This window comes from Neopsephotus bourkii, unplaced genomic scaffold, assembly GCF_033783945.1.
Source record: "Neopsephotus bourkii isolate Nb327-2 ecotype Australia unplaced genomic scaffold, CSIRO-AGI_Nbou_v1 NB_140, whole genome shotgun sequence".
Taxonomy (NCBI): Eukaryota; Metazoa; Chordata; class Aves; order Psittaciformes; family Psittacidae; genus Neopsephotus; species Neopsephotus bourkii.
In genome coordinates this window covers 976,477-1,002,804 of record NW_026900657.1, presented here as the reverse complement: position 1 = coordinate 1,002,804, position 26,328 = coordinate 976,477, and the positions used below count along the sequence as shown (strand labels likewise).

General features: G+C 38.6%; 1 protein-coding gene across 16 annotated transcripts in view; it reads left to right on the top strand.

Annotated features, from left to right (window-relative positions):
• The window catches only part of BCAS3 (BCAS3 microtubule associated cell migration factor), a 363,292-nt gene that overhangs the window by 32,258 nt on the left and 304,706 nt on the right, over positions 1 to 26,328 (top strand). For 15 of the 16 annotated variants that reach the window (XM_061368506.1, XM_061368578.1, XM_061368559.1 and 12 more), the window contains exons 8-9: positions 19,671 to 19,778; positions 23,271 to 23,347. The exons of the other annotated variant lie outside the window; for it this stretch is intronic. In XM_061368506.1, the coding sequence (XP_061224490.1) occupies positions 19,671 to 19,778; positions 23,271 to 23,347 (185 nt within the window). The remainder of the gene's footprint in view (positions 1 to 19,670; positions 19,779 to 23,270; positions 23,348 to 26,328) is intronic. 16 annotated transcript variants of the gene reach the window in all.

Genomic DNA, 26,328 nt, shown 5'->3' with positions numbered 1-26,328 from the left:
CTGATGACTCAAGTGTTTACCCCATCATGCTTAATTACGAGTTACCAAACTTTGTTTCTACTCTAAAGATTTTTTGCTTTTCCTTACTAGCTGAGCAGTTTACTATACATAGGGGACAGAATTCTTGTAATGGAGAGCATACTGGTCTAGGTAAAGGATTGCATCAGTGCAGCTGTGGGCTTACAGCAGGGGAGGCTTTCGTGCTGTGATTCAGTGACTATCAGCAAAGACAACTTAAAATTCCTACTCACCTCATGTGCTTGTACTGCTGCCCCTGCGCTGCTGCTTTCTGCATCGCTGGGCTGTTACTTCAGCTGGTTGTAGAACTGTATGGTAAAGGAGAGGGCAGAAACAATCCAAGTAAAAAATAACGCTCCGGGTTTATTTTTGAGTGATGTGGATTATTCCAGTCACCTGGTTTTTGCAGCTGCATGCAAAATTACAAGGTGCAACCGGGGATGCATGCTGTTGTAGCAGGAAGGTGGGAATGAGCACAGAGGATGAAATTTGTTAGGCTAGCTTTGCTGCTAAAACTCCTTAACCATGAGCTGTGGTCTCCCTTGCTTGCTATAATGCTTTATTCTGTTGCCCATCCCTTTTTTAACAGAGCAAAACAAAGAAGGTGGAAATCCTGTGATTCGTCCCAACAGCCACATTACTGGAGATCGTTATTTAATCTTCTGTTAATGAATCATTCAGCAGGAGATGGGGGAAAAAAGAGTCTTGAAGATCTTGAAATGCAACCCAGCTCTCTAAGCCATCCTTACAAAAAATATTTGCCACTTTGGTGCACTTGTCCTTTGTTCAAATAGCCAAATATAGATGCATAAGAGATTGGGAACTTATGCCAAAATCCTACGTAGGCATGTATGATAAATCAGGTAACTCTATGAGTTTAGCTTATTGAAAGATCAGTTACAGAAGATTAAAAAGCTTGAGGCCAGCAGATTTTTCAACCTTCTATGTTATGGAGAGTAAAGGATCTCAATCAGTAACCGATGCAGCCAGCCTGGTGCATGTGTGAGGTTTCTAGCGTATATTTTTAGAAAGGCATATTAATTTAATGATGTCAAGTGATGGAAAATTTTAGATGACTTGAAGAATTGGATGGAGGTCATTTAAGGGCATGAGAAGCAAGAGGTAATCTTTTTTAATCATGGGAGGAGAAAGGAAATAAGGGCAAATTAAAGGAGGAGGAGTAGTTGAAGCAAACAAAATGCGTAACTTTGGCTAGCTGGCATTTTTTCCCCTGCTGATCAGTTTACAAGGCAAATCAATTGGCAGCACATTTTCAGGAAGCATGCTTTATTGACATGGCTACTGTAGATTAAAACCTACCAACCTTAACACAAGTTTAACTCCGGAATGTGTTTGTGGGAGTGTTAAGGTTTAGGTAGAAAGCAGCTTTACATGAGTAAGAATAGAAACAACTCCATTAAAGCATTAGTATTTTCTCACGTTCAGATTTTAGAATGACATGACCCTGTTCCTTATCTGACAAAGTAACTGGTTAATGCTAAAATGCAGTGTCCAGTTCGAAGTGTCTGTGGCTTTTAATGTTTAAAATTAGCTAGCTGTGAAATGATTTGTCGAAGACAAACAGCAAAGCTTTCCGCAAGGATCACCCACGAGAAGGAAATCAGCTATGATGAATGAAGTTCTTGTTCACAGTTCTCACACTGCTCCGAGTAACTCTCCCTGGAATATTTTTCCTGCAATGCCATTGCAAATGCAGCGGTTGTGCCGTGGACTCACCTGCCTATGCCAGAGCCTGAATCATGCAGTTGAGTATGTAAAGGGTGTATCCAGTCAAGTTAAACTACAGGGTGGTTGTTTTCAGCTCACACATCAAAATGCGTTGGGTGATGGTTATGATTTTCAATTGTATTGGACACCATGAAGTAGATTTCATGAAATCTGTTAAATATTTGTGGTCTTTTATTGAAGACCATGCAAAATTCATTTTGCTTAAATTTCTAGAGAGCAAACTGAGTGTGATTGGTTGTGCCCTAAAAAGTATAGGAAGACCTTCTGAGTAAAGCTGTCTTGTTTCTGTTACCTTTGAGGTATTGAGCCCCAAAGGCTCTTACTGTTGGAAAAACATGTAAAGCATCATTAACAGCAAAGTGTACTGGCCTATCAACTGCCTTGCAAAGATTTCCTTCCGTTCTAGCAGATGAGAAACATCATCCTCACTGTTTATTGCAGAACAAATACGTTTAGTCTCAACAGGTTGTGTGGTAGCTGTTAAGATCCTGAGAGATGCAACCCCTGAATAAAGTAGTTTGAATTCCTTTTAGTGAGGGTCGATTTGATTGTTATGTGCTAAAGATAGCAATGCTCTTCATCTTGGAGCTCTTCAGAGCCCTGACTTTTTTCTTATAGCTTGTTTCTGTAATTAATGTACTTGAACTAATTTTGCAATATTGAAGTAATTTTTACTGGTAATTCTGTGAATTCTTCTCACGAATTAGAATGAGAATGGAACAAAGTAGTGCTTTCATTGGTGCATACAAGGATAGGAAAGATCTGGTGTTTTTCTGATATCCCAAATGTTTGTCTGAGTGTACTATAGTAAGAAATAACCTCTGAACTATAATAAACTGTTAATCTTGGATCAAAACTGGAAGAAAGAAAATGGGTATTTGGGGCCAAACTTTGACCAGTTGGTGAGAACTACGGGTAATTTTGACCTTCTAAAGCTTTGATTTATTATGCTGTAAAAAGATAAACCTTTCCTAAACGATCCTTGGGATAGTGTGGAGGTTTGGGAGAGCAGATTTCCAAGCTGAGGCATAGTTTCATTTTACTGCTGTTCCAACCCCCCGTGCGTGTAATGATACGGGGAGGAGATGGAGGGAAGGAAGTAGCCGTTTGCTAAATGCACAGCTAGATAAAACCAGCTGGAGCACATACCTTCCTTGAGTAACTTGTCAGAAGAAGCACTACAGGGAAAAGATAATGCACAGCGCCATTACAGGCAGAGCTGCTGGTTCCAGGGCCACTTTAAATTCCACTTTAAATTATTAAATACTGTAAACGCTATAAAGTTAATTAGAAGAGGAACAAACTCTACAAAGATAAATGTGTTTTCAATATGTTTCTCAGGGAGGGTACAGTAGAAACCAGTGAATGAGAGGAAATTTATTTCTGGCAGCACTCTAGACATGGAACTGTGGTTGAACTTTTTACCCTAATTACGTCCCCACTAATGCCTGCAGCGGTCTGGAATCAAAGTGGCCCTTCAGGCCCTGGAAAGTCTCTGATGTGGCGAGCGTTTGTTGTGTGATGAGGGTTACTTAAGAAAAAGCGGAATATTGTGACAGGATTTTTTGAGATTTCTCAGTTACCACCCACCTCACTTGTTGCCTACAAAAATAGAGTAATTGTTTGCATCTGGGTGTTTTTGTCTGTCTTAGGAATAACTGTTATAAATCAATGTGACAAAGACCCAGAGAACAGTTGAGGATTATATTTTCTTTCCTTAAATGTTCTAGGGTTATTTCGATGTTACGTACCGTAAAGGATTTAAAGTGCATTGCAAAACAGTCAGAAATTTCAGGATGACTGAACTTGTTCTCTTTTTCTGAGGATATGAACACCATCAGATATTGGGTTCTCAAACAATTCAAATATGCTGTTTAATGTTTTTTCCTAAACAAGGGCTGTGCTTCATGCTCCTAGTTTGAGCAGCTAATTGCAAATTGCGTTCACTTCCAGCCCTTGTATCTCTATTGTTACACAATTGCTGCCACTTGAGTAATCCACTACAACTTGACAGTATTTGAACTTTGCATCTGTTACTGAATGCCATTTTCTCTCTTACAGTGGTCTCTGTGAAATCCTTCTTGTCCTTTTTCTTTTTTTTCTTCCCTTCAATAATACTTAATACACAGAGTAAACATCAAGGGAGTTTGCTGAGCTGAAGCAGTCACGTTTGGATTAGATTCCTTTTAAATCTCTGAAGTATGGAAAAAGGCAATAAAAACAGAATAAGTGGAATTTATTAAAAATACGATCTGTTACTATTTTTCTTTAGTTCTGATCTGTTTTTCGAAGCAGAATATATTTTGTTAGGTTTAAAATTTTAAATTTACAAATAACTTAAAATTCATAATGCCGTGAATTTTTCTTGAGTGCTTCAGAATGGAGCTTTAGAAGGCTCCTTGGTGAAAACATGTAAGGTATGGTCTTAAAACCAGAGCTTGCTTAATCCCTTCTTTCTTTGAAGTCTAGCTAGTCTTACATTCAGAATATCACTAGAGGAGACCCCTTACCGCATTTTTGTATGGTTGCTTACTCACTTGGTTTTGCAATTAGTTGTGATTTAAGTTATTAATAGAGTACTTGTTTGGTATAATTACCTCATTGTCCAGATGAGGCATTAATAAAGTAACACTAAATGTTTCAATACATTTTGCCTGTGCCGTTTGAAGGACAGTATCCCCTGTTTCAGCATCTGCTGTGTTATGTGACTCTTTGGGGAGAATGCAGTATTTCTGCGTGCCTTTCCTTAGCAATTGTAATTCCTCCTGGAAATAGCCTTATAGCTGATAATACTAGCATTTCACTATAACCAAACTTCATGAAAAGTGGTCCAGTAAAGGAAGTGGCTGTATCGGTGGCTTCACTGAGAGAAAGGCTATTACATAAGCTAACTCTTTTTTTTTTTTTTTTATGTTAAGCAATTTATATAGGAGCTCAGCCTTAAAGCCAGTTTCAAGAAGAGCAGGCTATTTGTTTTGCTGTTTATGGAGCTTCTCCTTCAAAGTAATTCTTTTCAGGTACTATTCCCTAAGTTCAAACCCAGCTTTCGGTGAGTTCAGTTACAGTGAGGATTCTGCAGGTCTGCAGAACATGGTCTGTAATGTCAAGTCATAAAGTAAATCAGGGAAGAAATAAGAACATATAATTAGTAGGCATTTGTGAAAATTTTGGCCTACCTGATGTGACCAGAACTTCATAGAGGCTTTGTTGTTCACAGCACTTTTCAAGTGCTTTAGCCATAAGATCTAAGCTTATCTCACTCAACTTCAGGCATATGCACTCTAAACCCCTCTAATTCTCTCTTGGAAACAGGATTGTTTTCAAGCTTCTCAGAAATTGTAATTTGAGCCATATACTTGCATATAAACAATTAAGGTTTAGTAGACTCATAAGCAACTGAAAGATGTCTTATAATGATTGCTGTCATGCAGTTTGAGGCAGAGGCTACTTAATACAGAGGTGATGAAGTGCTGCACAATCCCCTTAGCTTCTGCTTATGTTGTTGATGACACCAGCAGCAAACCTATTTGAGATAAAACAGGTTGGTACAAGGTTTTGTGTTTAATGTTGACTCCAAAAAGTGGTTTTTCATGGGAGTTGGGATGGCAAGGCAGGTGGGTGTGGAGCTGCTTGCTTAACCTGGCTTTGTTGGCGGTGCTTACATGTGAGATGAGAAGATGCCAATAGGCCTGTCAGAGCCATGAGTCATAAGGTAAAACACAAAAAAAGAAAGAAAAAAACCCCAACCTGAAATGTAAAGAATTTTGTTACAAGAATCAACAGGATAAAATAGTTGGTCCCTCATTATACTTTGGCCATGTTAACAGTTGCAAGTAAAGACATCTTTTAAATCTTAAGTATTCAGTCACACATAAGTTGGGCCCTTTCACATTGACAGATTGCAGAGGAGCGCGACACAACAGCTGAGCAAAGAATTTGGTCTGTGTTTTCCAAATAGCTTTGTAGTGCACTTCAGAAGAATGAGTTCTGTTGATTCCCAGATTGTTTTTAGCTTTTGGTAGGATTCTTTGTTAAATGTAACAAATAATGCCTTAAATATATGCAATTAATATACATATGCTGTCGTAACCAACTGCCATCTAAAGTAACTATGCCATCTTATGATACACCATTGATCAGACAGTAGTGTCAATAAAAAATGCTTCAGAATAAAAAAAAAACCCTATGGTATTGATATGGAGTTTTATGTCTTTTGGCAGTTTATAACATCTAGGGGTAGCTGAAGGTTCTCTTTGGGTCCTGCAGGTGCTTGGTGAAATTTGGCTGGAACTGAGATACTTCAGCACCAGTTTACTCTCGGCGTCACACTCCCAGATATCTGATGTTTTTCTGTTAAGCTGTGACACATGGCTGTATCTCTCAATATACAAAAACTCCCTACAGTTTTGATTTTGGTCCCTCTTGTATGATCTTGAAGATCGGTGTAGCGTTTGTTACAACATAAATTACCTGCATTTATTTCAGTGATAAACTTTGCTTCAGTAGGAAGGACAACTCTGAAATTAATTTTATGCTATATTTTTGGAAGAAACACACCTACCAGATTGTAAGCTTAATGAGCTGATCATAGAAATGTTCATCTTTGATATAAGTCTAACAAACACTCTCCAAGATTTACAGAAATGATCGAAGACAGTGCAGGTTTGTAACTTTTGCATAAAAGGATGGGTTGGTTACACACAAGAACAAAATCTAGCCCAGAATATACCAGAAACAATGATTCTGATCTGAAAAGTGGAGCTCCAGATGTACTTTTCTTCAGTGGTAGCTCTGGTCAAATAAGCCTTGTAGATAAACAAATCTCTTGAGATGCCGCTAATCTTCCTGTATTAACTAACTGGAAATATGATGGGACAGCTATGTTTTGTAACATGTGGTATGTCTCAGTGAAGTGGAAAGTGTGTCACACTCCAGTCTCTCTGCAAAAGCATGCCACAGCTGAAAAGCCAGCTTGTGCTATATTTTACACTTCAGTGACATGCATGCCACAAGCCATCCAATGGGGCAATGTAATACAGCATGCTGCAGTACATAAAGGTAGGATGTTGGTTGTTGTGTGGCTTTATTTAGCTTCGTGTATTTTGAAACAAAACCCAACAAAATAAATCTAGAAAGTCTCTTCTGCTGACAAGAGTGAGTAATGCTGTTACAGGCAGAAAACACAATAGTAGAAACATGTTGGGTACCGCTGGTGATGCAGAATGTGGGAAGAGCCATCTGCTGCCAAAACTGAAGAGTCATTTGGAGGTTGCTAAACATTTTAGTGTTTGTAAGGATTCCCCTTCCTTTTTACTTTTCTCTTTGAACTGGTGGTGCTGATCTTGTAGTATGTATTATGATAACACCAATATGTGGATAAAACCGAGTCGTAAATTTGCCTCTTCTTGTTGATGTACCACACAGACTTTCTGACCCTCAACTACAGATAGGAAGCAAAGGAGCTTCTGATTTAATTGAGCAAAAGTGGGCATCGTGATTGTCAAAAGTACTCAGAACTGAAAAACTCTCTAACCTCCATCAGTTCAAATGTCTGTTCCAGGACTGTCAAAAGAACTTGTGTTTTCAGACATTTTCCCCCATACAGCCTCAAGAGTGGAAACAACTTTCCATTCTCTGTTCAGCCGGGGTTTGTCCATCATATGAACTGTCATTGTAGCAACACCTGAATGTTCACCCGGAGTTCCAGGTGGTGGCAATGCACAGAACTAGAGATGTTGATCCGTGTTGCCTTTTAGTAGGCTGGTTTTTTTACTATATTGAAATCAGTGTTTTGGTCTTCATTTATTTAATACAGAGCTGTCAGCTCTCTTAATAATGGGATCCTTTCCTGTGTCCCAGGTGACAGGCGTTTTGCTGCATCTTTTCTGCCGACAGACCTATGGTAAACTTTAGGAATGAGGACAGTTTCTGTTCTAGAGGCTGCAGCAGAGAAGTGTGTTCCTCTCAGTACCCAGCTGACCACAAGTTTAGTGTATGATCCTGTTCAAATCAGATAGTGGAAATGGCTTGCCTTCAGCTGTAGTTGAGTCCATGTAGGAATGGATAGTAGGAATCCATGTATCTGCATCATAAAATTACATGAGGTAGATTAGATAACCTGAAAATGCTGAGATGCCAACTTCAGAGTAATGGGTACTTCATTGAGATAACTATTGTATCACATATAAATGCTTGAAATACAATGAAAGTATTTTTTTAATGAGATTGTTAATGCTATTTGTCTACAGAAATGTCCTAAACATAATTATACTTGGATTGATCTTTCAATTTTAAGCAAAAATGTTAGGAGCAATCAATCCTTGTACTAGCTTGTTTTTCTTAACGAATGTGCAAAGCACATTTATAGAGTGGTGTAGATCTCCCTACAGCCATCAGCCTGCTCTTAATGTTACTTCCTTCATTTGGTTGGGGAAAAAATCCACCAAACCCCCAACTTTAAGTAGCTTTTATGTGGACACCCATTTTATATTCAACCTTTGTTCCTACCTCTCTCTTTTTCCACATTTATCTCTTAGTAGCTTAAGTATAATGTATAGTATAACTATTATATATATACAAAATATACATAATATATGTAACTGTTGCACTATATATTATATATAATATATATAACAGTATAACTATTGCATATTTAGATTAAACTCAGAACAGGTTGCAGTCTGATATATGCTTTTTATTTTAGAAGCTTATTTCTTTGGTGATAAATGTATGTATTCTGATGTCTTTAAAGAAGCAGATGCCGTGTGTTATGCTGGAAGCGTAGTATGGAGGTTTTTTCTTACAGAAAGCTATATTAATTTCCAGATTAATTTGCTGATAATACAGTTTTTTTCCTTGTTGTTGTATCTGATTATTTTGTATTTATCAAGAAGATGGAACATTCTGAAACATTTCTAAGGGAAAACTTTCTGTATATTGTTTTCTGACTAAGAGTTGCTTCTGACACCTTCTGAAAAGAAATAGCAAATCTGGAACTGCACAGTTCAGCCTAACTGCAGGTTTGGCCTCTAGTATTGTGTTTAAATGTATGTGAAATCCTCAGATTTCAACTTTAAAAATGGGCTGGCAACTGTTTCTCACAGTATGAAACTTCTGTATTGTCTGCTGTTCATGCTGCCCTGTCTGGTGAAGGGTCAGTGTTTAAAACAATGTTCCAACATCTTGCTTCATTTTTAATGCCACACATTCTCCTATTCCCCCCCCCCCCCCATATGTTCTTCCTCTAGTGATTTATGGATAATAAACCTTTTTGAATTAGGACTTCTCTTGTGTGTTTTTGTGAAGTGCCTTGTATGTTCATGCCACTGTGCTAAATGCTATGTGTGTAGTATGTCCATTGTGCTCTATTGTTATGATAAGTGGATGCACTTGATCTCCTGGAGGGGACTGCTGGCCTTGCCACTTACAAGCAGCACTTGACAACTGATTCATGGGATGGTAATTAGAACAGCTTCACGGGAGTCTGTGTATCTGACACTCTCAACAACAAATATCAGCTGGTGAACTGATAAACAAGGATAAATCAGTGGGGAACAAGCTATCTTGGAAGCCAACAGAAAATAGGATCATTCTTTTTTAAATAATAATAAAAAAGGGTCTGATGGAAGAAACAGAGGCTTGTAATATTTTGTAATAGGACAGAAACTGAAGTATAGGTAGACAGAGAACAACTTGCCTTTTCTCCTGAAAATCAGTGAATTTCAAGTATTAAGTTAATTCATGAACTTAGCTGTCCATATGGAGAGCAAAGTAAACAGCATAGCAGTTCCTCGGAATAAAATTGGCTTTGTTATTAACAGTTCTTAAATCTCTTCCAAAAGGTACACTGTTACAAATGTGTTACCAAAGGCAGGTATCTAATCATATCTCATTAATTAAAGGGATAAAAAGTTAACAGATTACAAAAATACATGTGATTACCCTTGGAAAGGATCACGTGTACAGGACTGAATAGAACATTTTAAAAACACGAATAATAACATATATATGAGAACAGACATGGGGAATAAGGCAAAGAATGTACTTTCTTTACAATAAGCTTATTTTAATGTGCTATTACCATTAAGTATTCTTTGAACAGTGTTCAAAGCTGGTAATCATATGGCAAGGTAATTTGTTGAGTTACAAGTTTTGCCTTTTAACGAACTCCAGCTTCTTTAAGGATCATTTTTGCTAAAGAAAAAATGGAAAGAGCTTTGACTTAAATAGATATGACTTAACATGGTTGCTTAACACATTTGTCTTCTATAATTTATACCCGAGCGGCTAATTACGATAACATAAATTTTCCTGTAAGCAGGAAAGGTTTATACAGTACCACTCCTTGCAGGAAGGGATTTTCATCGGAGGATAGAGTTTATGTTGCTGCAGAGATAGATAGAAAAATAAGGTACTAACAGTTTTCCTGCCGTGGTTTACAACCTTCAAGCCCAGCAGACCACTGTGAAGCTTTAGGTTCTCTCACAGACCGCAGCCTGAGTTATGCACTGAAACAGAACCCAGTTCTTCCTGAGTCCATCCTGGATCCTTCTAACAGATGCTACACTGTGAAGAAATGCCTTATTTATGAAATAACAAACAAAATACTCCTGTCCTTGAAATTAAAGAAGTAGAAGGGGAAATGATTAATGCAGTTTGTAAACATTAGCACTGGTAAGTTGTAGGATCAACTGGTTTGATCCTTTTCAAGAATTCTTATCAAAAGGCTTTAAAAGGAGTGGTACCTGTCTTCCCAGCTCTTTGTATCTTTGCTCTGCTTACCGATAGAATGTTGCACAGGAACTGATGTATATTAATTCACCTTTTATCTGTTTCCTTGTTTCAGAAAATCCGTGGTTCACTTGCATATTGTACACACAGATGGCTATACTACGTTTTGTCTAGTGGGCTTTGGCACGGTCACACATGTCCCATCCTTTTTTTCTTTCCCCACACAAGCAAACAATGTGGTTTTCCTTTGGTATGTCTTTTGCTGGTATTCAGGCCGAGACTTGTCTTTTACCTGTAACAAAATGGTTTCTGCAGAGTTGATGACTTTCTGAAAACAGTTTTGTTCTGTGCCCATAAGACTGTGGAGGTAGTGAGGGAAGAGGGTGAGAGGGAACTTTTGTTACCAGTCTGATAGACTTGATCAGAATATTTGAGGAAGATGCAAGAGTGAAATCTGTATCTCTTGGTACTTAACACAAACATTTCGGTGCTGTATAAATAATTTCCTCTCTTGTATTTAAAGGATTAGATTTAGTAATGTGTGTCAGAGATCGGTACAGGTTTTTCTTATTTAGAAATAAGTGCTTCCATGCTCTTTGCAATTTGTGGTACACTTAAACTGTCTCTGCTGCTTTGTATTTCACTGCTGCACACACATCTTTGGGAAGTGTCACTTTCTCACAAAGCTTGCTTTGCTTTTCCTGATTTTGAATGAATCTGTTCAGTACCATGAACGAAAGTAAGGAAATTACTTACAGAGTTGAGCTTGCAAGCTTTGGTTGTGAAAAGTTGGGATGCAGAGAATCGGGGGTTTTAGGGGATGGTGAAAGTCTTACTGAACCTTTTCCTGTGCTGGTGTTTTAATGAATAAAGAATGCAGTCCTTGAGTTTCCTTCCTTAAAATTTCATTCTGGTGTTCATCCTTTGTAAAGAAGGTGAGAATACTGCGATACCAAAGAGAGCCCAGAGGACAACTGCAAATACGTGCTAGGGCTGGAAAACAAACCCCACAGTTTAAAAGTTTTTCACTCTCTCACAGATTAGTGCCTGGATTGCTTCGGATGGTTGCAGACTTACGCAAAATATAACAGGATGCAGTGAGTGTTTTTGTGTTGTTGACAAAGACATAAAAGCTGAAAATGTCCTAAATCTCTCTTGCAATGAGAAGTAATTTCATAAAAATAAAGTGATCTAAATGTTGGAACAGCTTACCATAAAAATAGAAGACTCATTGTTGCTTGAAGTCTTTTTAGACAAGATTAGGTTGCTTATTAGAAAAGAATTTCTTTGAGCTTCTGGGCCATATTGTGCGTGGCCTGGAAAGAGAAGATGATCTTTCTAGTGTTGAAATCTGTTAATCTGAGCAAACCTTCTTCAGGGACCTTGAGGAGAACAGAATTGCCTTTGTGGTCTCAACATGCTAATAATATTACTACAAAGATCATAATCAAATCACTTGCTTCAACTTTCCACTGTAAAGGTTCAGGAAGGAATTTTTCCAATATACAATTCATTAACTCTGGACTGTGTACTCTGATTTTGTTTTGTTTTGCTTTGCTTCCCCTTTTATGAAGCATCAAGAGAGTGACCACAGCTAGAACAGCTTACTGGGTAACCTTAACCACTGCACTGGTATTTAGAAGCTTGTACTTGTGTCAATGGCAGGGTCCTCCTCATTCCTAAAAGGAAAGAGCTGTTTCTTTAATGGAACTTACTGGTAGATCTAATGCTTTAGGTAGTAATTGTTAAAAGGCTTCCCAGAGTAGCTTGCTGTGTGGATCCTCGGGACATCCTTGTCCAGATAGTTCCTTGGACTTGCTGTGACTTTTCTCTCCTGTTTTCTATATGTGGCATGCTGTTCAGTGCCAGGGCAGAACTGCTTGTAAAGCATTTGAGCTAGGTAGAAGCATAAATGTCTAGGTGAAACTCAATGGACAGGAGGCCTGGGTGATGTAACAGTTCCTTCTGCCCTGACAATGAAACAAGTTGTCTTTTGTAAGATAGATTTTGAAGCTATATTCCATAAGGCATCCAGCAACTTAATATCTACAGAAATGTCTAATAGTTTTGTGGGTTTTTTTTTCTTTAAATCCCAGAGGTTGTTAAAGCTGGGCCTTGTAAGAGATTATTGTACTAATAAGGCTTTTTGAGTATGATCTCAGTATAAGTTTGAATATTCTTATCTATTAAAGGCACCTAAAGTAATTAAAAATAAGGCTGTTTTCTATGTTGGGTCTGCTGGGCTTGGAAAACAGTTATTGCAAATTGCGTGGAAATGAATAAAGCATCACAAGAGGAATACATTAGAATAATGAAGTGGTACCAGTGTGGCCATAGATAGAAAAAAGAGCCTGGGAACATGCAGTGCTGTAACAGACGTACATTAATGATTGTGGTTTTTATGAACAGTAAAAGGTTCTGATTTTGAGCACTAAATTATTACTTCAGAATGCACCAAAATTAAAATGGAGCTGTTTTTCTTGTGAGACAGAACTTTATATTTGTCTCACAGACAAACTGTGACAAAGCAATTGGCAGATTCTTCTTTAATTCGTCATTTGTTTTTATCTAAAGTAGTGGGAACTATAGGACTGTATGATCAAAGTCAAATTGCTTTTAACTGGGAGTACATGCCCTCTGTCTGAAGCTGGTTTAGTGACAGCTGTTAAGTTTAATGATCTCCGTAACATGTGCTAGAAGGCTTGATGCTTCTCTGGCTTTAAATGTTACTAGCCTTTCCCAGGGAATGTAATGATAGTTTGTGGATTTGTCACCATTTTTCTATCAGTTGGTACCCCTGTGTGCAAGGGCAGCAAGAGTTGGCCTCCAGGGTCTGGAAGAAGCATTTTCTAGCTGCTAGGAAGCAGTGTTCTCCAGCTGCTGCAGTAACAAATGCCATTTTAGTCTTTAATAAAACAGTCAGCTGTATTTAGGAAGACATTTTCTGTAATTGTTGTCCTGCCTGTTTGGTTTGTATCTAGCTTCAGAAGGTAACGGACATCATTCTGTGGAGGTCAGTAGAGATGATACTAGGCTGCTCCTGTATACCATGCTGTAACACACATCACTTCACAGCCCAGTCCCAGTAAATTTGAATAGGAATTTGTTGAATGTTGCTGAAATAACTTGCCAGATAACACCTGGAAGTATCACAAAAGGAACAGTGATTAAATGAAAGACTTCTGTCATATGTTAGATCAAATATGCTGATGAATGGGAATGTTTTCATTATAGAAAACTCTTTATGTTGCTCTGTGCATTAGGAAGGTCAATACACAATGGAAGAAGAATGATTTTTTTCTTAATGTGGAAACTATAAAGGAGAAAGAAAAGGATCATTACTTCAGAAAACCTGCTGCTAATATGTGCAATATTTGTCTTGAGGAAGTACAGAAAGGAACTGCCTTGTAAGTACAGAACAAGGCAGATGTAGTGCAGTTCTTTGTGTAATTAGAGAAAGATGGAGCTCATTGTAATGCAGTTTCAACAGGCGAGAGGGACATGCAGCATACTGCAGCGTGGCACCGCACCTTAGGTGAGGCTCAATGTATATATGGCAGCTGGAAATAAGCTATTTCCCTTGTTCCATCACATGAAGTCAAGTTATCAAAAAAGAGTCTGTGAGTAGAGAATGCCCTAGCGATTGTCTGCAGGCGGCTGCCTTGCCTTTACTACAGGACCTCAAGGTGTCACAACTGAATCAACATTTCCTGGAGTTAACTAATCCTTAGAACAGCTTTTTGTGACAAGCTTTAATAGGTTATTTGCAATACTGGTACTGTTCAGAATCCCTGTGATGTTATGTTCTTGGGAAGTGAGAGTTTCTTCTGTATTTGTTAGATCAGTTTGCGTAATCTCTTGATGTGGTTTCCTAGGTGATTTAATGCAGTTTCACCTATTTCTAGATTTTCATTCTTTTTGTCATTTTAACTCATTAGCTGTCAATGGTAATTTAATGACTGCTTTCCTACACAAACTTGCAGAGCCATTAAAAAGGACTACTGGTGATACTGTGACAGTGTCCTGTATAACTGTACACTTCCTTAAGGAAGGTTGTATCTATTCTTTTAGCAATCTTATTGTTACCTCCAATGTGTTATGATGCCATAACTTCTGTCCTGCTTCCTGGGTGACATCATTGTGTATCTCATCAAGCTTATGTAGAGCAAAAACCAAAGTAGGTAGATGGAGATGCTTGCTGTGATCTCTTTTTCTAAAGATTCTAGCTCTGTCTTCTGTGAAGATGGTATAAATACTCAGTAGTGCACTATATTGCCCAAACACCTTCCATCCTGGGATGATGGGGTTTTAAATGCCACAATCAACTGAAAGATGCCTTATGTAAAGAAAGCCTTCTACAGGCCCTGGTGGTCACCTTTTTCAGTAAAAGCTCTATTTCTATTTTATGCCTCTCAAACCTTTGTTTTTTCTTCCTTTTTGGACTCATGAGGCTGCTCTGTGATTGATGTCCGTTCTCTCTTTGTGTGGGATATTGTTCATCACATGCCAGAGCGGGGAGAGGCAGCCGGGAGGAAAGAAAATGCTTGTGAGCAGGCTGAGTAAAGTCTTTCTAGGCACAGAAAGTTTTGGCCTCGTGTTGGTCCATCAGTCTTCTCCTTTTCTTCCATGTAAGAAGTGTGTGTGTTTTGTACAGTATATTTGTCTCTGTATGCAAACATTTTATACCGAGCTTTTAGAAACTCTGTGACTCATAGTGAGCAAATCTGTGAAGAGGTGATAGTTATGTCATGGTGCACAAGCACAGATGTAGGCAAGTGCCAGCTGTACAAGGCATCTGTTACTTTTCTTCTGCCCCTGCACTGCAACAGTCAAATAGAAGATACAAGAAGCTGAGTGTGTTTGGGTATTTATCAATGCCCACATTTTGAAGTGATTGGTGAATTTGTGTCCATTACCTTTAAAGAAGTTGTTGGTATCTCTGCATTTAACATCTAGGCTACGTAAAAATAGTCAATAATCTGAGGGAGTAATTTGAAAGAATTTTATTTGTGACAGGCTTAATGTTATTATCAGACCACAAGCCTCAGTGTTTTCACATTTCTGTCTTAATCTCTCTCTTTTGCATAATCATCACTGGTACACTGAAATATGATCCTTCTCATCAGCAAGACGTATGTGAACCTTTAGTCCTTCAGATCATCAGATGAAAAGCTTCTTAGCTAGAAGTCTCTTTGCTTCATTTTCTTCCAAATGATGGCAGTTAGCATAGGCTAAGATAGGTCTCCAACTACTGTATTTCAGGCACATTTACTTACACTGTCTCTGTGATTATCTGATGAAATGATTATTCATGACTATTCCTGAAATAGAGGAAGATGCAGGAATTTTAGTTTCATGCAGTTCAAAGGTTCTAAGAACTCCCATTGTCAGGAGAGGCTTTTGCAAGTTTGTGGGGCCTCGTCTTGCAATCAGTGGTGGTTTTGGTGGTGTTCCATTGTAGCTCCTGTACTGCTGGGTTTGTAGCTGAATTGTAAATGTATTTTGGATTATAAGTGGATTATGATTTTTCATTCTCATAGGCCATGTCATTTTTAATATTTAACATTTGATTGTATGTTTGTTTGATAATTCGGTGAGGAATATGGTTAAGACCAAAGCATTCTGCCTAAGTCACCTTTTCCAGAGACCCTGCAAAGGGCTCCAGGATGTTTATCAGTAATAATGCTTTGCCTTCCTGAGCACACCAATTTCTGTGTATTTAAATGGGACATTTTCCTTAGTGTAAATCATCCTGCTATATGGTAACATAGGAGAATAATGAAATAATGTATGTGGTATGAATGTTATAGAAGGAGGGGAACGCTGCTTTTGATCTTGGTTTTGGGTTTAAATTCTTCTTAACGAGTGAAAAGGAGTTGAGCTGTCTAGCATCAAAAATTATATCCAGGACTCAGTCTAGGTTTTTAGCTTCAAGAATGTAAAGGGAATGTTGTAATTGTGTCCCGTTTCCTCTGCAGTGTGGGCCATAGAACTCCCTGGATTCCCTGTTTCAAGAGGATCAGGAGTTAGGAGTATTTCAGTGGAGGTCTTAAAGTGTCAGAAGTTGCACTGTGCAGCAGGTCTGTGGGGGCAAGGCAGTTCTAGCTTAGCCTTGTTGCACATCTTTCATTGCTCAGTTCATGTGCTTCTACTTCCTATCTTGCCTCCGCACTTCGACTTTTCACTGAGCCCTTTCAGTGAACTAACTGGGGGGGAGAATTCCCTCTGGAGGAGGGATAAGGGACAAAGGGTAATAACCCTTTGTCTTTTCAGTTGCTTTAATAGGCTAAAATGGGTCAAAGTAGAATCCATTGCGTATCAGAGGCTGGGTAAAGAAATTACACGGAACCACTGAGCATGAGCTTTGAACATCACTGAAACAGAGGAGGGAAAGATAGCGCTTATTACTGCTCTTGAGTAGTGTAGGCTAATTAAGGTACTATTATTATTATTTAAGTGCTATGGCAGCGAAATTTGTCCTTAGATCTATGTTTGTAAACCTCATTCTGTTCTAGAATTGATCTTGTTTCTAGCTGAGGAGCTGTAAAGGAGGGTAGAGAAAGCCCATTCAAAAGGCTCATACTTTTAGAATGGTTGAGAAATAATGTCTTTGGAAAACAAATGAATCTTGCAGTGTTGGAGAATCCTTGCTGCATGGGCCTCTTTGGAACAGTGAAATGAAAATCCTTTATTCCTTATTCCCTCTGCCCTTCCAGCACGTTAAAATCATGTTCTTGAGTTGTTACTGAGGCCTGATCAAAAATGAACGTGCCATTGTGGATGTCAGCATTGTATTGTTACTCATTTAGGTACACAGCTTGTGGTGTGGAATTTATAAATTCCAATTTAATGAGTGTTGTGTCTAATGAGCTGAGAGTGCTCAGTTGCAAATGAGGTTTGTAACAGCCATTAGTTTGAACAGGGTGAGAAACTAAAATAACCAGAAGGAAATGTTAAAGAGAGAAATCTTTTGTAGTCATTGAAAGTTTATTTTGCTGCCTTTCCACCTTTGAAAGGATTCCCAAAGTCTGAGGAAGCGCTTGTAGGTAGGACAGAGTCATAGGTGCCATGGGCTAGTGTGTGGTGTCCCTGCCCATGGCAGGGGGGTTGGAACTAGGATGATCTTAAGGTCCTTTCCAACCCAAACCATTCTATGATTCTGTGATTTTCGTGTCATAGTTGGTGGATAAAGCACTTAGCCAAAAAATGGAACTTTCCCAGGAATGCATCATCTGTTATCTGAAGACTTGTGATAATGCTGAGTGTGGCACCAGTGCAGACGTTACGGAACAAGGAAGGACTACAAATGTACAGACAAATGGCAGTAGCCAGGAAATGTCTAATGTATTGTTTCTGCTGATGAGCTCTTAGGAACATCCTCAAATATATTTGACCTTGTCTTCGTATTTATTGCAGAAAACCCCAAAAATATGTACTGTTTTCTGCTCCTGGATTGCAGAATACCATGGAATCAAAAGAAAGGTGATTGAAAGAAATTTGGAGAGAGGACTTTTGAGTTGGAGCTGGGTAGCATTTCGGAGTACTTCTGACCTAGTACCATACTGCTACTTGATTAATAGCGCTTGAACTCAAGTTACAGGGTGTTAGTCAGTGTGGTTACAAAAAAGCATTACCGTGATCAGCCAAAAGAAGGGTATGACAGAAATGGAGTGACAGGATTATTACCCATAATTTTGTTGGTGCAATACATTTTAGAAAGTACATACAGGTTGTGTAGTTAGCTATATGTCAAATCAGAAATGGAACTGCTCAACACAGGCTTCTATGGAAATAGCAATCGCTATCAATTATGCTAATATAATTTTAGCTGTATCAACTTCTGTGATTTCTGTTTTGAAAACAGAATCTGTGTACCCCTTTTACCAGAGTAATAATTTCCTGTAGGCAATAAATGTACTTAAATCAAGAGAAGTTTATACGTAGACTTTGCTGGGTTTTTCTGTGTTTTCTAGCAGCAGCGAGCTTCTAACATAAAGTGACTTGACTTGAGTCTTGCTGTTGTGAAAGTGATTTTGAAGGGCCTTTGAAGTGCTTGAAAGTAATAAATAGCACCCTCTAGTTATTAGCCTAGGTATGTGACTAGAAAAATGTCTATTTGGGGAAGAATTTCAGTAGGCAAATGTCAAAACTTACTTTTTCTGTCATTTCTTTGACTGTTGTCTTTCTGTGCGTATACTGTGTATTGTTTCTCTGCTGCATCCTTATTGCATGTACCGTCATCTTGAGGCATTTGAGATAAACACTTGGCATTTGCACTCCAGTTCTCCCAAAATTTCTCGAGCAGCTTGAGCAGATCCTAAGGACAAGGAAGTGTTCTGTCAGGAATTGTGTTAAACTCTGTAAAATAAAACAGATATGCGCAAGGGGAAACACCCTCTTTTACCAATACTTAGTATATGTTTGTACAGCTGGCAATTTGTGCTCCTTCATATTCGTTGACCTAGAAGTAGCCAACGTTTTAATGCGTTCTTGGAGGGGGAAAAAGGTGTTATGGAAAAGAACTGCCACATCAAAGCCTCTCCTCAGCTTGTAAAATGGTTTCCACCACTACCTTCCTCAGCCCTATCGGAACACTCAGCACTTTCTCCCTCTCAAAAGAAAGCAAGCCTTTTTATGAAGAAATGGCCTTAGACTTTTATTTATATTGAAATGATAAAAGTGACACAAAGTAGTTGAAAAGATCTATTAATTGAAACAAAAGTCCATCAGCAATGTAATGTAAATTCTGTGTAATGTGTCTCTATGAAATCGAGTCATAGGATTCAGCTGTTGCATAGAGTGAAGTAAGTACTCCCTTAGGAGAGTGTTACTCTGTGCAGTACTTTTTAAATAACTAGAATGTAGTCTAAAACTTCATGCCTGTCAACTGGCTTGGCTTTTGCTCAGCAGTTCTGCTGTTGCAAAGTCTTACTTGTGACAAAGGAAACTAAGTGCTTGATGATTACTTGCCCAATACAGGTTCTTGACCATTGTTGGTATCAGTTGAGTTTTAAGCATACCTTCGTGTGGAAGCCTTGTATTGGCCCTTTGTGCTGCTCAGATTGTTGGATTTTTCGTGTCGTGTGCTAAGCAATATAGGGAGGCAGAAATAATTTAAAAAGAATTTTACAAAACATCCTTCTTTCCATGACAATCTTGTTTCTTCGTTTCAGCACAAGCCCACCCTACTGCTGTGTGGACCTGTATTCTTTGCGGACAGGAGAGATGGTCAAGTCCATACAGTTCAAAACTCCTATTTACGATCTGCACTGCAATAAAAGGTAAGGATGTTTACTCTGCATTCTTCCTGCATTAGGACATGGAAAATGTCAGTATGAATACAAGTTCTGATGTGTGTGTTCCAAGACTTGCTATTATTTTGACTGTCCTTTAAGCACAGCTTTTGTTCTCCATTTCTCAGGTAATATTTCAGTTTGAATACAACAGTATGTGTCTCCAGTGGCTTTCATTTAAGAAGCTCAAAACATTTTGCGTCTGCAATGAGGGTGATATGTTTTATGTGCCTGGGTTTTTTGTATGGCAGCAGGTAGTGTGCTTGCGTATGTGAAGACCAGAAAAGAGCATGAGCACGTGTTGAACTTGTGCAGCTAAGGGGAGTTGGCACTGTTGAAGATTGGATGGGAAAAACAAACAAAAAACCCCAAAAGCCAAACATAAAAACCTCCAAAACAAAAGAAACAACCCTGGAAGCCACAGGAGTTTTCTTAAACAGACATTTGGCTGCCATTGTGTTCAAGGCCAGGTTGGATGGGGCAACCTCCTCTAGTGGAAGGTGTCCCTGCCTGTGGCAGAGGGTTGGAACTGGATGAGCTTTAAGGTCCTTTCCAACACAAACCAGTCTGGGATTGTATCATCAAAATCTAAACATTAATGACTACATTGGGTCAAGTAGGAGTTACAGAAGAAAAGTAGTACTGCTGAGCAAACACCTTTAATACCACAACTTATCTAATAACAAGGAGGATGATTTGATGGTGTGAATGTTTAAAGAAGTAAAGGATGGTAGGTTTTGTTATCCCTGTCAATCTGCTTATTGCAGGATGTGGGTATGATTGCTGTATCAAAAAACAGTTTCATGGAAGTGGTTGAGTTAGTGAGAGTTATGTGCCATGAATAGGTTCCTTTAAAAGCTGTCAGAGTTCAGTACTTATCTGCATAACTGTCCCTTGAAAACTTTAAAGTTCCCTTGTGTACAGCGTGATGATAGTAAATCTTTCCATCCTGCCCCCCTTGCAGAAGAAAAATCCAATTGTAAAAACAGTCAAGGCAAATCACCATTCAAAGTTTCTCCCAACTAAAAAGTCTTTCCAGGTGCTAATGTTTCTTTTCCTAAGTGGTAAAAATGGAAATACTTCAAAGCTGTACAGCTGTATCCAGGGTAGCAGCTTTTCTGGAAAGGATCAGGTCCTGTTGTTATTCAAGGAAAGCTCACTACTTCAGATTGAAAATGCATTAAATGTGGCCAAGTGCAGTTCTTATGGTGCAGTAATCATACTATGATGGAGTCCAAAATTTGAATTTAAAAGGGAAAGCTGTCAGTTATTTATGTATTTAAAGTCTAGAATCATGCAACTAGTAAGTTTCATTTATGCAGAAAGACAGTGCATCTTCAAAGAGTAGAAAACAAACATTTACAGGATTGGGAATTATTACTATCAAATATTCCTGAGTTTTCTATATGTACATTTCCACGTGCACATGCATTCACAGTCTTCCCATTGTTCATTGGTTAACTTGCTTTTTGGCCTTGTGGAAGAAGTTAGAAACAATATATTTTGGGTTGGCTTTTTTCTCTCCTGCAGTTAAGCAATTGGAAGATCTGTCATTTAGCTAAAACTACTGTGTTGTCCAAAACTAATATCAATTTGTTCATGCAGAGTTTCTTAATAATAGAGACTTATAAATCATGAGGGGTGGAGAAGCATCTTCTTTCAATGAGAGAGCTACAAGCGATAAGAAATCCTACGTTAACCTCTTGTATGAGTTTTATCAAAATCCCTTTTGTTGAGTTGCATGTTCTGCCCTCTTCTTTTGGCAAGTAAACTGCTCACTCTGCAAGTGTACACGTGCTTCCTGTTCCAAGTCTGCAAACTGGTGAACATGAAAGACTTTTGTCCAAATCCATCCCTTGATTTCTACTTTCCTTACAAGAATTTTTATTTCTGCCTTGTTTCTAGACAGAGATGCACCGATAAACAGGCAGACCTGGAAGAATTCGAGATACAGAACAGTGCTTATTGCTTTAATCAGCTTCTGTATCAGACAAAAAGAAAGTGGCTAGTGTTAGACCAGCCTATTGAACAGGTTTCAGGGGTCATCTGGAGAGCTACAGATGCAATCTACATTATTAGGCAAATGTGTTGGCAAAAATAATAACAAAATCAAATAGCAAGAATAATAGCAAAATCATCTGATAGGCATGTAGATCTGTCATGCCTATCAGAGGAGCATTAGTAGAGTTTTCTAGATGGAAATTGTGACTTTAAACTTCTTTATATATCTGAAAACAGATAAGGTAAGGGTATATAATTCGATTTTAGTGTAGTCCTTCACCAAAGAGTCTTACAGGTACTGAGCTCTCATGGGATAAGAAGGAGGTATTCCTGTGGCAGAACAGGTAAAAGCAGGAAAAAAAAAGAAAGAAGTTAATAGCTGGTGTTCACACTGATAGGAGATAAGCATTGCCCTTCATCCAAAGGTGTGTGTTCACACTGGTGTGATTCATCTTCTTAAAGGTTATTATTCTAATACTGTAATGTGCAATCATCATTTTCCGATAAAGCATGAGGTGTGTATTTTAGTCATTGAGAGATGCAATTAGCTTTTTTTGCCACATCATATCCTTACAATTAAAATTATTAGAACAGCATTTAATAATGCTCCAGCTTGTCAGCTGATTTAAAGATACTGTCTCATATTCTTCCCAATGAGAGAACAATCAGATCCTTAATTATGTCAGATTGCTGAATGTTCCAGATAGCTCGTAGATTTCATCGCTGTATTTGTCAGCTTTCCAGGTGTTACTTCATTTCAGGAGTTTTAAGAACGTGGTTTTGAAAAGTAGTCAATGTAGGAGATATACTCTAGTCATAAAGCCTTCAAGATGCTTCCCTTTCAAATCTGCATCTTTGGCTTCTGTTTGTGTAGACAGTACAACATTTTGTGCTCAGTTATCATGTGGCTGATTTTCTTCGTTGCAAGCAGTGAATGGATATTTTGCAACAAAAGCGTGTGCATGTACAAGTGAATACATAAACATACACCTGCACTTTTGCTAACTGACACAAATTCTGCTTCTCTCCACTGTGTTTGTGTGCTGAAATATATTCTTGGTATGAAAAAAAGTCCCTGTTTTTAGTAAATAAGGTGGTTTAATAAATTTGCAGTGAGATGGGCAATGGGATTATTTCAAACTTAGCTTGTGTTCTACTGATTGTTGATTGTTATTTGAGTCATTGAAAGTAATTCAGGATCCTTGCAATCCCATTCTTTGTGTTTAATGGACCTTTTACTGCAGGAGGTGTATCATAAATATGCTGTGTTGTTCTGTATCAGATCTGTGTACTTCCTGAAACGAAGGTTATGTGGTTGGGATGAGAGAGAACTCTCAATAACTGCCATGTATTGGTAACCTGGCAGTCTATCACTGTAGAATTTATATTGATGCTTTTGAAATAATTACATTTAGATATTGAATCTTTAAACCAATGCATTTAATGTTTAAAGCACACATTCCTTTTCTGTGTTTTCAGGATACTTGTTGTAGTCCTACAAGAGAAAATCGCTGCCTTCGACAGCTGTACTTTCACCAAAAAATTCTTCGTTACAAGTATGTATCTGACTGGGTTCAGTCTCTTTGCTTTTGTGATGGAGTGAGAGAAAATAGATGAGGTTTAAATTTTAGTTATCTTTTTTTAAGATTTCTAAATACTCCAGTTGGAGCTTCAGGAAATCTGTCACTCCCAGAAACCTCCCAGATGTTACTTTGTGAATCTTTGGCTGGTTTGTATCTGTATTATTGCTGTAGCAAGCTTCTCACTGGTGTGAAGAGCACCTACACAGACATCCATAGGTAGCTGAAAAATTCTTCTGGTCAGTCTGCACAAATAAGTGCAAAATGCTCAGGTTTTGAGTTTCAGGTTGTGTGCATGAGCAGCAGTTAGAAAACACGTCAATGGCAGTCTTCCTGCTTTTCATTTTGTGTTGTTCCTTAGGCTCAGGTACATTATTTTTTAACATGTCCTTGCTTTAGCAGACCCCAAAGCTCAAGCAAACCAGTGAAATATTGTAATAGGGAAACTATACACAGCTGTTTGCCTGCAGATGCTTTCACGTGTCTTGAGCATGAAGCAACTGTTTGCTCAGGCTCCCCTCTGTACCCTTCCACTTGCCCCTCAACAGGAAGCGATTCATTGCAGTGTGTAGGGTTCTCACCAAAAGCTGTTCATCTACCCTATATGTCCCTTTGCTGCTTCACCATCTGCAACACAGTAATCAGTACGATAGTTAAGAAAAACAGTATGTTTTCTATTGCTTGTGCTCTGCTCTCTCTGAGGATTTGGTTAGTATTAGGATGTCCTTTACCTGCTCCCAAGACAGTGTGTGTTGTAATGCTGAGCAGCAAAGAAGTATTCACCCTCCCCCCCAAAAGAGTAGTTTATTTTTCAAGCGGTTAGTGACTATTGTTACTGTTTATAGATCAGAATAGCCTCTTAAAACCTATAGCTTACGGAGGGATCATAGTTTATTTTAGAAAGATCAGAGTTTTATTGTTTAAAAGGAGAATCTTAAACTGTCTGGATGTATTTTCAGTTGCAACTGGAAAAGTTCTAAGTTGGCTTTCTCTATTACCTGTATATTTAATGAAACATGTAGTTACAAGAAGCTGTTTCTTACAACAGCTTGAAGCAGCTTTATGCAGTAATATTAAAGTTGCCAATAGGTGTCAGTTTCTTCCTATACATGGCTGTAGGGTACTAGGAATCCACGAGAGTTCAGTGAAGGAAGGCAAATGGGAAAAGACTTGTTTCTGTCCTCACTCCTTTTTATTCCACCAGAGAGAATTAGGATACAAGCCTTGCTTTATTTTAGATAGAAAATCAACCTAAAAGACTCAGTGCAGTGTGTATTTTGACAGTTCTCATGCTTTTCTAATTTCAGTTACTGGTTGGGGTTGTTTTGTTGGGTTTTTCTAAAGATAACTGCTATTTGGTTTTAAGCATTAATCCCCTGAGCTGTATTTTGAGGAGCAGGAGTGTCCTGTTCCTCACCATAACGTTCAATTGGCAGTGCATTTTTGTGCAGCGGCGGTGGAATTGAAAGAGGATAAAATACAGCTTTTGGAGATACTTCCCAAATTATTTGAATATCCAAACTCCTGACTTGTCACTCTTCATAGTGTATTTTTCCAGCTGTGCTATGCTTTTAATATGGGAAACTCAAGATGTTCTCCTAGTTTTGGGGCTCCAAAGCTGGGTTAAAGACACCCCTTGTTTTGTATTGGGGTATTCTGGAAAACTGTGGGACCTGACAAGCAGTCGAAGCTGCTGCCACCACAGCCCTTTCCCTGTCACCCCCCCCCATAGCTTGCCTGTGGGGTGCGACTGGGCATGAAGATGTGGGTTTTTTCCCCTAGATGAATGAGTTTCTTGGGCCTGTGCTGGTGAATAGCTGTCCGGAGGATTTTGAAGCTTAGTTGTTTCACTTAATAGCTTACACTATCAAGAGGGTGTTATGCTCTGGCATGTTGAAGGCTGCAGTAAAGCTTTTGTCTAAGCTTTCAGGTTTCATATGAGCTGAAATCTTTGACCTAAGAGTTTATCTTTAAAAGCTTAAGTTACTCTGTGTTTGAAATTTGATCTAAATGAGCTACCTAGTTAACTGCATAGATTTTCGATAGTCAGCAAATTGGCCAGCAACTTTTGCTGCCTAGTTTTAAGTATGATTTGGGAAAAGGCATTATCAGTTTAAATTGCAGAAATTGTAGAATCAGTTTAAAAGGCAGGAATCCCTGAAAAGGAAGCTTGTCAAAAGGCCTGATAGGGCTCCTTGTTTCCATTACTGGAGCATCCCTGCTCTGCAGGACAGTCAGGCAGCATTGTGTCTGGACCCATCCTGGTGCCCCTCAGCTGGACAGCGGCAGTAAGAATGCCTGCCCAGAGAGTTTTTCACCCTGAAGATTCTCAGGTGTGTTATGTGACTGCTTTTGGTCAGAAGTGATGGCATAAGAGGTCAAAAATATTAACTAAGGATCACTGGCTCCTGGAAGACATTTGTGTTACTGTGCAAACCACTTTGTAGAAAAGGAAAGTCTTTTTCCAAGGAGATTTGGTGATGATGTGGAAATCACATCTTCCATCCATACCAACCAAGTGGTGTGGAGCGGCAGAACCTCACTGAGGCAGCTAAAAAGCAAACAGAAGTAATCAAAAGCTCTAGTCTGTTTTGTTGCCTATTCATACATAGAAATTGAATGCAGAATTTGTTGTTCAAAACAGTATCAGGATTTGTGAGGTTTGGTGTTCCTCAGAAATGCTAATGCAGCTGTGTTGCACATGAGTAGTATTTGTCTTTCTGTTTTTGTTTTTGTGGTTCAATGTGTAGCTTAATATATTGTTGTAATAAATGTGCCATAAAATATTCAGGATGTAGAACATGGTCAAGTTTGTGCTGCTGTTGGAATGTTTAACTCCTGCATTTCCTGAGTTTTCTCGAGCAAATCTGACACAGTACTAATGTTGCCTTTTCCTACATGTGATTAGATGGAAATGTGCTCATTTGACTTGAATGGCAGAAAGCCAGCACTTTTTA